Source organism: Canis aureus, chromosome X, assembly GCF_053574225.1.
Source record: "Canis aureus isolate CA01 chromosome X, VMU_Caureus_v.1.0, whole genome shotgun sequence".
In the NCBI taxonomy this organism is placed as follows: domain Eukaryota; kingdom Metazoa; phylum Chordata; class Mammalia; order Carnivora; family Canidae; genus Canis; species Canis aureus.
Genome location: NC_135649.1, coordinates 17,575,540 through 17,590,301, shown reverse-complemented (window position 1 = coordinate 17,590,301; position 14,762 = coordinate 17,575,540). Strand labels below are relative to the sequence as shown.

Below are 14,762 nucleotides of genomic sequence, written 5' to 3'. Positions count from 1 at the left end.
CCTCCATCTATTCCTTTATACCCCCACCTCATTTACCATTATTCACCTTGTCCCTGCCCCTCTATGAGTACCTCATCCTCCACTCACCCCTACTTATCATACTTCTCACCTCTACCTAGCCCATTCTCGCAGGATGGAAATGTTTGAGAACTACCGAGGTAGAGATTTACTGCCACACGAATGTGTTCATGTGATAGGACCAATTAATGCAGCCTTTTAACTTTCTTCTTCTGCACAAGGGTAGTTCCAGGTAGGGAGCAGTACTAGCATTTGCAGTGACTATCAGGCTTCAAGTTAGTTATGTTTGGAAGTTGGCCTGTAGAAGACAGATAGTAGTAAGCAAAAGGGTGTCAGATTCCACTAAAGAACCAAAGTGACTCCACAACTGGGAACGCTGACACACCTTGCTAGGAGCTGGCACACGCAGAAGGATGGTCTGGGGCTTACCAGCTCCTGACTGGCCAGCATGCTCATAAATGCCAAAGAAATTGCTCATAAAGGCAAACCTTAGACTTCTGATCTACCAAGTGTCCCCATGATCCCCCTTTCCTCTCTGCTGATAGATTTTTGTTGTTGTTAATGTTTTGTTTTGGTTATTGATCGATTGATTGACCTGTTGATTTATATCTATTTTTTATTTGATGTCTACTGTAGGCCTTTAAGGCTGTGTCAGCAGGGTATGGCCACAAGGAAGAATAGTGAGCAGAGTGGAAATTCATGCAAGTTCTGGGACCTTCTGGGACACGTTGCTTATGTGGTTTTCCAAATGAAATTTTGAGACCACTTCTGGAAACAGACCATTTGCTCTTATCCCTTATTTCAGGACTTAATTTTTTTTTCTTTTTGAGAAAGATAATAAATGTGTTTAATTCCAATCATAGTGAGAGTTTAGTGCATACTTCTGACCTAACCATAAGAAACTCAGAATTCTTTTGGGCTTACTGGGCATTGGTGGAATTCCTTCTTTTAGAGAAAAAGAAAAAATTATTACTAATTTATAATCGCTCCAATTACTAATTTAATTACTAATTTAATAACTATGTTGCCAGTGTTCCTTGATCCATCTCAGATGTGTGTCAATCACAAAATATGCCCAATATATTCCTACAATACCCTGTCAAGCAATCTTTATCAATGTGGTTTAATAGTGTCTGTTAAGAAAAATTTTTTGTAAGTTAGTTAGAAACTTACTGAGTACATATTACACATTATTTACGTGGTAATGTTTGTTAAATTGAGCATTACTTTTTGGGGGTGGTCCGATATAAGAAAACAACTGTTAAAGTTTTTACAGATGTAATGCCAAATCTATGTAATCTGAAATTTAGCACTCATTTACATTTAGAAATCCAGAGTCCTAAACTTTTCTGTCTGGGTCTGAAATAAATATGTTGACTTAGACTAGATTTTAAAGCAACAAAATATGCTTTTAAATGTCTATGAATGGAATTCTTATCCACTATTTCCATTCTCTCTATGATTTGATCATAATTTTGACACTAGATGAGAAAAAAAATGTACCAAGTTATTGACCTTTCTAGCTACCTCCTCCCTGTTTGCTGTGATAGCTCAGAGAAGCACAGGGAAATGTTTAATTATCAGTTTTTCTGTAATTTACAATTGAAAAAAATTATTCTGTGGGGTTCTTAAAGTATTACCTTTCTTAATTAGTGAAAACAACAGTGATGCTATAGGCCTTTTCTTAACATACTATGTACTTTCATTTTAGACCAAACTAGAGTCAGAACGGATACTAGCATCTGTGGGGAAGAAACCTCCCCAGGAAATTGGAATCAGAGTGAAAAACCATTCTGGAGGTGGCGTGTCCTTGACTCACAGTAAAAATTTTAGAAAACTCTTGAAAGAAATCATAGGGGAAACTGCACCAAGACTGGCAGAATTGAATACCAAAGAATTTGCTGGCTTCCAAGTAGGGCTCTTAAACAAGGTAAACTGCCAGAAATAGTTCTTATTTGTTTGAACTTGTCTGATGCATTTATGTCGTATTACTTCAGTTTTGAAATAATCATGATCCTGTTTTGGACTTTGTGGTTATTGATGTGGACCAGTCTAGGAATTGTCCTGCAAGTAGCTGCCACTGTGGAATTAAATGTACAAGATACATTTGGTGGGGAGTAGGGTGTGGGGTAATGTCTGTGAAGGATAAAGGGGAGAGAGGACAGGAGTAGGCAGGGAGAGCCTTCAGGCCATACTGCTGATCTAGCACCTGTGAGGACAGAACAAGGCAGAGGATTGCGTATGAAGAGTTTTGGGCAGCAGTGCAGCTGTGAGACAGTCTTGGCCAGGCCCGCAGGGACCTGGCCCCACAATTTCCCGTAGAGGAGGTCCACTTGGGGCAGAACTGGCCAGGCCAGTTGACATACTTGGAAAAGGGTATTCTCAGGGGTTTGAATACTTTGTGGGGGCGTATGAGAATTCAGAACAAATTTGCCACTGGAAGAGTTCTACTCTAGTTAAGCATTGAATATCCCTCTCTAAACTATGATTTTCAGAGAATTAAGAATTATACTTCTATCTGAAAAGCCTCAGGAAGAACTGAAATTATTTGTTCCCTTTCAAATAGGATTTGAAACCCCAGACGTACAGAAATGCTTATGACATTCCGCGTAGAGGTCTCTTAGACCAGTTGACCAGAATGAGATCCAATCTGCTGAAGACACACAAGTTTATTGTGGGACAAGATGAAGGTAAATGAACAAAGTAGTAGTTTTTGTTGATTAGGAAAATGTCAAGCCCTGATTTACATGGAGGTGTTACTGCCTAATGGGTAGGCTATTCAGTCATATTTTAAGGCTTAGGATGGCCATTTTCATTGAACCCCTACATTCCTCAGGCACAAGTTGATTGTTCTCGGGTTTTAGGGGAGGTGTGCATTAATCTGCAAGCGTAAGACACCACCCATACTTCAGCTCCTGTAAGTCTCAGAACAGTCCCATGAGAGAGATACTGTTTTTATGCCCATGTTATGGATCTGGGAATGGAGAGTGAGCATTTTTTTCTTAGTTTTTATTTTAATTACAGTCTAGTTAATGAACAGTGTAATATTAGTTTCAAGTGTGCAATTTAGTGATTCCACACTTCCATACATCATGCAGTGCTCATCCCAACAAGTGCCCTCTTTAATTCTCATCACCTGTTGCACCCATCTCCCATCCCCCCTCCCCTCTGGGAACCCTCAGTTTGTTCTCTGTGGTTAAGAATCTGTTTCTTTTTTAATTTACTTAAATTTTTAAAAACATTTTTAAAGATTTTATTTGAGAGAGAAAGAGAGAGCACAGGCAGGGGGAAGAGGCAAAGGGAGAGGGCGATGCAGACTTCTTGCTGAGCTAGGAGTCTGACATGGAGCTTGATCCCAGGATCCTGAGATCATGACCTGAGCAGAAGGCAGACGCTTAACTGACTGAGCTACCCAGGGGCCTGTTTCTTGATCTCTCTCTCTCTCTCTCTCTCTCTCTCTCCTTAATGGCTAGTCATGAGTTGGAAAGTGGCAGGACCTAGGTGGAAATTGTACAACACAGTCTGCCATGATGAATTCAATCCAGAATTCCTCATTTACATGAAAAGAATTAACCTGATAGCACTTAGGATAATTGGTGATGTTGTACAATTCCCCTTTACTCCCTTTTGTTCATTTTAAAAGGGGTCATTTGTCTATTGAAATGAGCAAATCTTAGCCTGGCCAACCTCCTGAAATTATACACCAAGTTTATGGCAAGGAGGAAGCTTCTCTAGGAAGAGAGCCTGTAGATTTAATCACATTCTCTAAGAACATAAAGCCTACTACTAACCAAGGTCCTCTGGAGGATAAGACAGAACCATGGAGCGTAGGCTCTTTGAAATGCAGAACAAACATGGTGCTTCAAGTTGGGTGGTGCCCTAGGGGATGTCAGCCCATTTTTAAACCTCATTTGAAGTGGAAGGGAGTTGTGGTTGGCCTAGTGATTTGAGCTTGTAGGCATTACTGATGGTACACTGAGTAATGAGTGGGATGATGAGAGATGCTTTTAGATTTTAGAATTTGAGATTTTAGACTATTGTATGCCAAGGTCCACATTGTTAAAGCCAAGTATGATCATGTCCTCTTAAAAAGACAGACACTGCAGCTGTGTAGCATCTGTTTCTTTCCCTATGATTTTATAGATTCCCTTCATAGCGTTCCGGTCGCACAAATGGGTAACTATCAGGAATATCTGAAGACATTGGCTTCTCCTCTTCGGGAGATTGATCCAGATCAACCAAAAAGACTGCATACTTTTGGCAATCCGTTCAAACAAGATAAGAAGGTAAGATGTATATTTCTGGGTCTACCTAAATTGTGATATTCTTGCCATAATTCCTTTCTTCTGGGCAAGATGAATATAAATCAGAGCTTCTCCTTCTGTTTGTTTAAAAGATAAAATAGGACTCTGGGGGGTCTTTGTGAATGGAAAGTGGGAGCCTCCTAATACGAAGGTGTGTTGCTTGAGGAAAATAATAACTGGCCTTTCTTGAGTACCAAGTAGAAGCTGGTGTTTTAAATTATCACATTTAATGTTCACATCTGCCCTTTAATAAGAAGAAACCAGGGCTCACAGTAGTCAAGTGACATGCCCTGAGTAACATGGCTGACAAGAGCCAGGATTTGAATCTACATCTTTCCAGCTCCAGAGTCTGTATCCATTCCCACCTCTACACACTGATTCATTTACTATTGAGATCACCATTTATTTCCTGTTTCTGTGACTCAGATTTCTAGTACTTCCTCTAGACTGTGATGAAGTGCTCCTCATGAAATAGGGAGTACTAGGTGATGTTGCTATATTTGGATTGTCCTACTAGAGATCTAAATGTTATATGCATGTGTGTGTGTGTGTGTGTGTGTGTGTGTGTGTGTGAGAGAGAGACCAGGAGAGAGAGAGAGAGAGAAAGAGAGAGGGAGAGAGAGAGAGAGATGCTGACTTGATCATGTAAGGATGAGGACACATGGGGATTATATCTGCACACATGGAGAAGACCATTGGTATTAAAGTGCAGACCATACAATAATCTCTTTTGTAACAAAACTAGACTGGGAGGTATCCCATTTCACCCCCATCTTCAATTAACTGGAGCTTTTCTTAATCTTTCTGTGCCTTGGTCTCCTCATTTGTAGCTATGGGGATATTTGTTATGTTTAACTAACAGAGCCCTGTGGAATAGTGAGTGGATGCATGTATACCATTTTGAACATGATCAGACATGTAGTAATGCTCAGTGAATGTGGTTTCCCTTGCCTACTGTTTTGCTTTGGAAAATGCCTTGGAAATGTCGTTTATCATGATTTTATGAAAATATTTCCATATTATTGGGTTATCCTTGAATGAGAACAGCTTTTAGCTTACTGTCTACACTACTGGCTCTCATCCTTTACTCCTGAGAGTAAAAAGCCCCTGCGGTAGACATATTTGAATCTCTGTGAGGTTGCTGTTGGGGGAATGACATTTCCACCATTTACATGCAGCATTCTGTACAGTGATAATCAGTATTTCCTAATGATGCGTTTAAAGCACAAAAGCACAGTAGAAGGAATTATTTCCTTTACCCAACTGGGTTGGCTCAGAATGGTTTGTCCTTCCTCAGAAAAGTCACTGTGGGTTTATTCCCATTTTGGTTGATACAAGTTGCTCATTCCTCAAGTTTTCTGAGTAATCATGATTGTACTGTGTTTGACCTTGGCAGCCCATTCTATTGGACCAGAGTAGAGCTTTCTAAGGAAAGAGTCTATGTGGGGCATGACAAATCTCTGGCCTGTGATAAAGACCTGTGTTGGTGATGTGATGCATGATTGTGTATATGTGCATGTATGCATGGGGCATGCACACAGCATTTTCTTTAATGGACCTCATTCACTGATGTTTTCTAGGGAATGATGATTGATGAAGCAGATGAGTTCGTAGCAGGGCCACAAAACAAAGTGAAGCGTCCTGGAGAAGCCACCAGTCCTCTGTCATCTAAAAGAAGGCGGAGTATGTCCCTGCTGTTGAGGAAACCACAAACACCACCTACTGTAACTAACCATGTGGGCGGAAAGGGACCACCCTCAGCCTCGTGGCTGCCATCTTATCCAAACCTCATAAAACCCACCCTTGTCCATACAGGTATAGAGTAGTGGTTGTGATTTCCTTATGGCTCCTAGAGGACTAAGACTCTTAAGCAACTTTAGTTTCCTTTGTACTCATTTCTTTTGTTTTTGCTCTTTGGTTGTTGAGTAAACCGTTATATCATCGATGTGGTAGGTATGGAGGACCAGGTGGAGAACAGAGGCCCTAGTTGAGGGGGGAGGAGCCAGACTGACATTGTCACCAGCCTGAGATGGAGAAATGGGTAAAGGACCTTATTGCTCCATGAGTCACAACGAGGAAGCAGGTTCCTGAAGTTGCAGGGGTGAATGGGCTCAAGAGGAGCATCAATGCGGCTGCGCTGGCTCTGTGTCCTCTGTTCCTCTTCCTTCTCTCACTCAGTGTGGTTGGGCTCAACCTCTACCTTCCACTGACGCAGGCATTATCAGGGTCTCCAGTATCTGCTACATGTTGCCATTGCCCCTCTGTGTCTTTTGACACAGCCATTTCCTCCCTCCTCCTTGGAAACTTCCTCGGGTTCCCAAAGACTACCTGGTTTTATTTGCTCTTTAATGGCGACCCATCTTCATCTTCTTCTTGTCCTCTCTCCCTTTCTCCCCTACCTGTAAATAGTGTAGGAACCCAAAGCTCTATTCTGGACCCTCTCACCTCCCTGGGTCATTCCATCCAGTCTTGGACTCTCCAGGAGATTTATGTATCAACAACTTGGATATTTATTTACACCTCTACATTACAACTTGCTCCAAACTCTAAATTTAACGATGGGCATGGTCTCTCCACTGAAGTGTCTGGTAGATAGACAAAACTCAGCTGGTTTCATATGGGTCATTGGAACACCTCACCTCTACCCTCTCCATGGCTGTGCTTATAGCACAGTGCAGGTCATTCAATCTTAAGTGATGCCATTGGGCAGTGTGTTAGTAAAGCTGTGACAGCTGGCTACCTGAGGGTGTGGGGGTTGGCAGGGTGAAGCCCTGGATTATAGTGTTTGCAGATTTCCACAGTGTAAATAATGCCAGCATTATTGATGTCAGGCCATCAACATGAGGTCACTGAGGCAGATTGGGAAGAGTAGGGCACGGTCCACCCTCACGAGCAGTTGGGCACCGATCCCTGCCCAGCCCTGGCACTGCTGTTTCCCCAGGGGTTCAGATGAAAACCTTTGGAGTCAACATGATTTCTCTTAATTCTTCTCTCACTTCCATCCTTTAGCAATTCCAGGCAATTTGACACCCAGAATTCCTGTAGTGCCCATTTGTCCCCATCCCTCTAGTCTCTGCTGCCACCATGTGGCTGGAAGCTACTATATAGTAGCTTCTCATCTGATTTCCCGGCTTCCCTTTCTTGATTGACCCTGTCTAGCCGCTTCACTGCCCTGCAGCCAGAGTGACCATGTCCACACAGAAACCAGATCATGCCACGTCCATCCCGGAACCCATCATCACCCCCTGCCCTCTGTGCACTCAGGAGGAAGTCTGAGCTCCCGACACTGGTCTACATGCCCTGCAGGACCTGGCCCTGCCATCCTCTCCTGCCATCACCTGTCCTCTCCTTGTCATTCTTGATGCCTCTCTCTCTGTCCTTTGCTCCCCAGCCCTAGCTTGTCCCATCCTAGGGGTCCTGCATGGCCCTCATGGCCACTAGAACTTCTCTGCATGTGCACAGGCTGGCTCTGTCTCCTGCTCCTGGCTCTGACCACACGCTGGTAGAGGCTTCCCCTCTTGCTCTCTGCCACATCCCTGCTTACTTCTTTCCTGACACAAAGTCAAAATGGGTTATTCCCTTTGCCCATTTTACACATACCATCTGACTTCCCCATGAGGATGTAAGTTCCATAAGCTTAGGGATCGTTTCTGTCTGTCTCCTTCACTGCTGATCCCCTGGTGTTGGCTCAGTGCCTGGCCCCAAGGAGGCTGAGCATATGAAGTACAGGTATCAGACTTGAGGTGAAAGGACACCCACTTCTCTGTCACAGAAAGGAATTATGAGAATCGTATGCAGACAGAAATTTCTGGTAATGGAGTACATATAGAGCCTTGGGACCTAATGGCCACCTGTTTCCTCAGAGACTTTGAGGTAGAGAAGAGGCAGGTTGAAGGGGGCCCACGGAGTCTAGTGCCAAGCTCAGTGAAGAATGCCATTTTATATGCCAATTACATACACTATGACATCAAGTGAGATTTGCTGCTATTCAGCTTGTAACAGGCAGCCACTAAACCATGGATGCCAGGTATCTGAGAATGCTTATTAGTTGTACTGTCTGACTTGGTTTCCATATGTATTTCAAATGCCATGGAGAGAAGAAATGGTTTTGTGGTATTATCTTCATGAGCTCAATTGGAGGGGGTCTCAGACTCCACCTGTACATCTTCTCGCTCTTGGAAACAAATAATTTCCTTCAAACTGAGGAGCACCAGGATCTACGTGTAGGGTTGATATAACACATCTACCTCACAGCTCAACTTCTTAATTTGGTTTCCAGATGTTACTGTCATTCCTGAGGTCCATGAGGAGAAGATGGAAAATGGTCAGATCTCCCCTGATGGCTTCTTGTCAAAATCTGCTCCACCAGAGCTTATGAATATGGCGGGAGATGGCATTCCCCACAACCAAATGGATTCTCTGTCAGATGACTTCACTACCCTAAGGAAAGATGGCCTGATTCCCAAACCTGGTACTAACACACTTCTAGGAGGAAGCAAAAAGTGCAGTGTCTCTGTCGAGGATCAGAAAGTCTCAGTGACATCTCCTCTGGGAACTGTACCAAACACATTGCAAATCACTCCTGCCATGGCGCAAGGAATCAATGCTGATATAAAACATCAGTTAATGAAGGAAGTTCGAAAGTTTGGAAGAAGTAAGTAGTGAAAGAACATGCATCAATAATGTCACGGAAGGTCCGCATTCTATGATTCAGGATAGATTGATGCTATCTCTTGAGGTACATTTTTGAGAGGTTTTGGGTTTTTGCATAATTTAAAGTGATTCCTCTTGCTTTAACTAAAAGGACCCAATACACTTTTTTCTCTTGCCTCGCCTTAGGTGTCATACTAGTTTCTTTTTGCTGCTGTAACAAGTTTCCACAAACTACCAGGCTCAAGACTCTATTCCCCTTGCAGTTGTGGAAGTCAGGATCCTAAAATTATTTTCAGTGGACTAAAAGGAAGGCACTGGCAGTCCAGCGTTTCTTCTGGAGACTCTAGGGAGAAGATGTCTTCTTGCCCTTTCTTGTTTCTCAGGCTGCCTGCACTCCTTAGCTCCTGGCCCCTTCCTCCATCTTCGAGCCAGTAGTGTTAGCACCTTCTCTCCTATTTAGCCTCTTCTCCCATCCTTACATCTTTTCTCTCTGATGCCAACTCTACTGCCTCCCTTTTATTCATATATTTGTGATTACACTGATGCATCAACATGGATCATCCCCTATCTCAAGATCCATCACTTAATCACATCTGCAGAGTCAAATCCCTTTTGCCATATATGGTAACATATTCGAAGGTTCTGGGAAATAAGATGGGGACAGCTTTAGGGGCTGTTCTCAGCCTACCACATCTGTGCAGTGTTTACAAGAGTTTCCTTAGTAGCTAATGGGTGGATTTTTTTATTTGAGGGTTTAAAATACAAACTATATCTGACTTTCCACCCATGAAGAATGATTTCTAAAGGTACATAAGGATTGAATTTTATTTTTCATTTATTTTTTTTAATACTGAAGTTGTTGTTTTTATATATCTTTAGAGTATGAAAGGATTTTCATTTTGCTTGAAGAAGTGCAAGGGCCTCTTTCAGTCAAGAAACAATTTGTTGAATTTACCATCAAAGAAGCTGCAAGGTGGGTGTAAAGAAGAGACCTCTTTTTTTTTTGGGGGGGGGGCAGGACAGGGGTAGGAATAAGCCCTACCTTGCTTTTCTCCAACCCCGGCCCTCACTCATAGTTAAGGCTGTCTCCAGAGGCATTTATATTGATGTAATCTGAGTCCACCTCCTTCATTCTAAGTCTACGGAATCTTCTAGGCTCACCACAGTGTGAGGTGGGCTTTAAGCGTATTTGGTTAATACACTTTCTCTTTATTTTTAGGTTTAAAAGACGAGTCTTAATTCAGTATCTTGAGAAGGTCCTAGAAAAAATAGACTCCCACCACCACCACCTCAACAACGTTAATCACATCAACAACAGATCATCATGTTAATGCAAAGACCAAGGAGGATAAAAAAGGGCAAGTTTTCTGTACTGTAGGATGGACGGGGATGTTGTTAAATCTTCCTAGACTGTTTAGCCAAGGGAATTGCCTTTCTGAAGCTAAGGAAAAGCCATGGAGCTTTTTATTTTTTTTATTTTATTTTTTTATCTTATGAGTCTCCGGAAGTCAAAGCTGGCTTTTGCCCTAAGAGTTTCCCTTGAAAGTATTAATTTGTTGTTTTGTTGTTTCTTTTCCCAGTTGGGGAAGGTGATGTTCTTAATTCAGCAGGTTCAATTCAGTAAACACTGTTACCCCCTACTAGATATGATAAGGGTTTCCTCACATGAGCTTTGTTCTGTGCATTTCCAGAGTGACTAGGGGTCACGTGTAAGTGGAGCACTGCTCGGTGCTCTCACTACATCGTTTAGAAAGAATAAGTGTTCAGAATACAGCTAGTAACCTTGTGTGTGCCGAACAGAGTTTTCAACAGTTCCTAGTTGTGCCTTTTAAACCATGCAATATTCAGGACAGTTTGAATCAAAGAGTAAGAAAGCTGCTATGTGGGTAACTTATTTCTCTGTGGGAGGGGGCAGGGAGAGTCATGAACGATCTACCTCCAACTCTCTTCTATTTTGTCTAGAGACATTACAAAGTGCACCTGAGGCAACCCCAACCCTGACATTTGTTCTTGCATGTGACGCCAGAAAGTCTTCAGGTGGACTTGTACATTCTGTGCTTTGAAAGCACAAAAAGAAAAAAATAATGTATATATTTCCTTTAATGTTTATACAAAGGTTTATATGGAGCAGTATTGTTATGTCTGTACTAATTTGCGAAAATTTAAGTGTACAAAGAGATTTTGAGTTTGCATATATAAAATAAATCATTTTATTGATTTTTCACAAGCTTGTTAACACTAGAGAAATTTCTAGTTTTACCTTTCTTGTAATCTGTTGTTCCTTTCCCAAAACAGTGCACATTGTCAGTAAAGATGTTAACACAAGGATTTAAACTTCAAAATGTCACTCACAGAACCCAATGTTGGGGAAAATGGCAGAGCAGGGTACTTTGGAGGGGGGTCAACCCCTCCCCAGAAACACTGAAAACACTGAAAAAAAACCTGTCAGAATGAAGGATAGAGATTTACAGCAACCAAGCGAACACTGAATCAGGAGAAAAGCCATTGAAACCTGATAAGAGAGTTCTGTGGCATTTGAATAGATTCTTGTTCACCTCCCTCCCCAGTCTTGAGGATGGCAGCTTGCATTCTAAGTATGGGTTCCTACTTCTGGAGGCAGGAGAGTTGATCTTAGTCCCAAGGAATTGTTTGTCTGTTTGAACCTGTCTGGGGGCCTCCCAGAGGACAGACACAGGGGGAGCAATTGCTTCTGTTTGGCCCAACTCCTGGGAGGAGACACTGGGGGATGAGAAACCTTGGGTATTACGGGCTTTGGCATGCTCCAGTGTGGACCTGAGTATCTAGAAAACCATGTGTATGCCCATGGCAGGGCTCAGAGTTGGAAAAGACCTGAGAAGACCATAAGTTTTCACCTCTGGTTGGGTTTTAGGTTTAGCACAGTAATGGCTAGAATGACTAGTCAGGATCAGTAAGAAAATAGAGCACTTGAACAACACTACATCAATTAGATCTAACAGACACCTATAGAACACCCACCCAACAACAGCAGAGTACATATTCTCAGGTGCTCACAAAGTATGCTTCATGGTTGTCCATATATTAAGCCACAAAACAAGCCTTGATGAATTTTAAAAGATTGAAATCAAAGTATCTTAAAAAATTTTTGTTTTCATTTACTTGGAGCACCTGGGTGGCTCAGTTGGTTGAGCGTCTGCCTTCGGCTCAGGTCATGCCTGATCCCAGGATCCTGGGATTCAACTCTGCATTGGGCTCCCTGTTCAGTGGGGAGCCTGCTTATTCCTCTCCCCACCTCCCACTTGTGCTCTCTCTCTCTCTCAAATAAATGAATAAAATCTTTTAAAAAAGACTTCATCAAAATTAAAAGCATTTTGGATATCAAAGACTATCAAGAGAGTGAAAAGACAACCCGTAGGATGGGCGTATTTTAAAATATTTGCAAAGCATACATCCAATAAGGGTCTAGTATCCATAATATAAAAAGAATTCTTTCAGCTTAACAGCAAAGAGGCAATCTAAGGAAAAACAGACCAAAAAACTTTGAAGAAACATAACTGGGACACCTGGATGGCTTAGTGGTTGAGTGTCTGCCTTTGGCTCAGGTCATGATCCCAAGGTCCTGGGATCAAGTCCCACATCAGGTTCCCTGCAGGGAGTCTGCTTCTCCCTCTGCCTATGTCTCTGCATCTCTCTCTCTCTGTGTCTCTCATGAATGAATAAGTAAAATATTTAATAGTAATAAATATATATATTTAATATCTATCTATCTATCTATCTATCTATCTATCTATCTATCTATCATCTATCTATCTCCAAAGAACACACACAAAAGGAAAAAAAGAAAATAAAAAGAACATACACAAAAGGCCAACAAGCACATGGAAAGATGCTCAACATCATTAGTCATTAGGGACATGGAAATCAAAACCATAATATAACACTTCACATCTACCAGGACGGTTATAATAAAAAAGAAATAGAATAAGCATTGAGGATGGAGAGAAATGGGAGCCTTTGTACATTGCTTGGGATAAAGTACTGACACATACTACAACATGGATAGACACTGAAAGCATTATGCTAAGTGAAAGAAGCCAGATAAAAGACAAAATAAGGCATATATGTATGATTCTGTTTATATGAAATATCAAGAACTGGCCAATCCATAGAGACAGAAAGTAGAAAACTGGCTCTGAATGGCTGAGGAGAGGAGGAAATGGTGGATGACAGCTTGTATAGTTTCCTTTGGGGATAGTACAAACTGATTCCTTCTAGAACCAGTTCTGTGATGGTTACACAACATTGTGAGTGCACCTTATGCCATCGAATTGTACCCTTTTAAAATAGTAGATTTTATGTGTAGTTTACAACAACAACAACAACAACAACAACAAAATGCTCTAGGGCAGTCCAGCAGCCATCTAATGCCACTTGATGCTGTATGGAGCAGAATGAGTGCCATCTCAGCCCTGTTCAAATTCCTGACATACAAAATTATGAGATGTAATATTTTTTTAATTCTAGTATAATTAACATACAGTGATACATTAGTTTCAGATGTATAATATAGTGATTCAGCACTTCCATACATTACTCAGTGCTCATCAGGAGAAGTGTACTCTTCATCCCCTTCATGTATTTCCCCCCTCCTCCTTCCCACCTTCCTTCTGACAACCACCAGTTTCTTCTCTAAATTTAAGAGTCTGTTGTTTTGTTTGTTTCTTTTCTGTCTTTGCTCATTTGTTTTGTTTCTTAAATTCCACATATGAGTGGAATCATATAGTATTTGTCTTTCTCTGACTGGCTTACTTTGCTTAGCATAATGCACTCTAGATCCATCCATGTAATTGCAAATGGCAATATTTAATTCTTTTTATGGCTGAATAATATTCCATTGCATGTATGTATACACAAATATACATACAATATATACATACACACACGTACACAAACCCACATCTTCATTTTCTTTATCCATTCATCTATTTATGAATATTTTGGTTGCTTCCATATCTTGGTTATTTTAATAATGCTGTGTAAACATGGGAGTGCATATATCTTTTTAAATTAGTGTTTTTGTTTTCTTTGGGTAAATACTCAGTAGTAGAATTACTGGATCACATGGTAATTCTATTTTTAATTTTTAGAGAGATGTAATAACATTAAAAAAAAAAACATTCACTTCTAGTTTTTTGGTCCTGCATGTAAAAAGCTTGGAAGTCATCATTCCATCCCAACAAGTGAAAGGCTGAACAGACTGAAAAACAAACAACTCTTCTTGGATCTATAAGTGAGGGGCAGACACAGGGCTGACAACTGCCCCCAACATTGGAGAGACAAATAGCAGGGAGTCATAGCTTATTGGAGCAGGGATTAATGATAGGAAGCCACCATGAGAATGAGGGCCATGGTAGAAAAACCTGAACTATAATCAACAAATTGCTGGTTGCTTAGTGTGGACAAGCCTGAGAGTTAAAAACTCCAGTCTTTGGTTGTCAATTCTTCCCAACTTGATTTATAGATTCAATGCAATCCCAATCAAAATCCCAGCAAGTTCTCTTCTGGATACTGATAAACTGTTTCTAAGATTTATATGGAGAAGAAAAAGATCCAGAAGAGGCAACACCATATTGAAGGAAAAGAAGAAAGTTGGAGGATTGACCCTACCTGACTTCAAGACTTACTACATAGCTGCAATAATCAAGACAGTGTGGTATTGGCAAAGGGATAGATAAATAGATCAAGGAACATAATAAAGAACTTGGAAATAGGCCCATATAACATAGTCAACTTATCCTCAACAAAGGA

At 41.3% G+C, this 14,762-nt stretch overlaps 1 protein-coding gene across 10 annotated transcripts in view; it reads left to right on the top strand.

Moving 5' to 3' along the window:
* The window catches only part of LOC144308565 (integrator complex subunit 6-like), a 57,188-nt gene extending 45,986 nt beyond the window's left edge, over positions 1 to 11,202 (top strand). For 3 of the 10 annotated variants that reach the window (XM_077889259.1, XM_077889258.1, XM_077889260.1), the window contains 7 exons: positions 1,730 to 1,948; positions 2,585 to 2,708; positions 4,162 to 4,304; positions 5,903 to 6,137; positions 8,602 to 8,976; positions 9,855 to 9,948; positions 10,195 to 11,202. In XM_077889259.1, the coding sequence (XP_077745385.1) occupies positions 1,730 to 1,948; positions 2,585 to 2,708; positions 4,162 to 4,304; positions 5,903 to 6,137; positions 8,602 to 8,976; positions 9,855 to 9,948; positions 10,195 to 10,306 (1,302 nt within the window). In that variant the 3' untranslated portion in view covers positions 10,307 to 11,202. Of the gene's footprint in view, positions 1 to 119; positions 1,949 to 2,584; positions 2,709 to 4,161; positions 4,305 to 5,902; positions 6,138 to 8,601; positions 8,977 to 9,854; positions 9,949 to 10,194 lie in introns of those variants that run through there. The other 7 variants (XM_077889261.1, XM_077889262.1, XM_077889264.1 and 4 more) reach the window with 5 other exon arrangements.
* Positions 11,203 to 14,762: the final 3,560 nt, after the last annotated feature.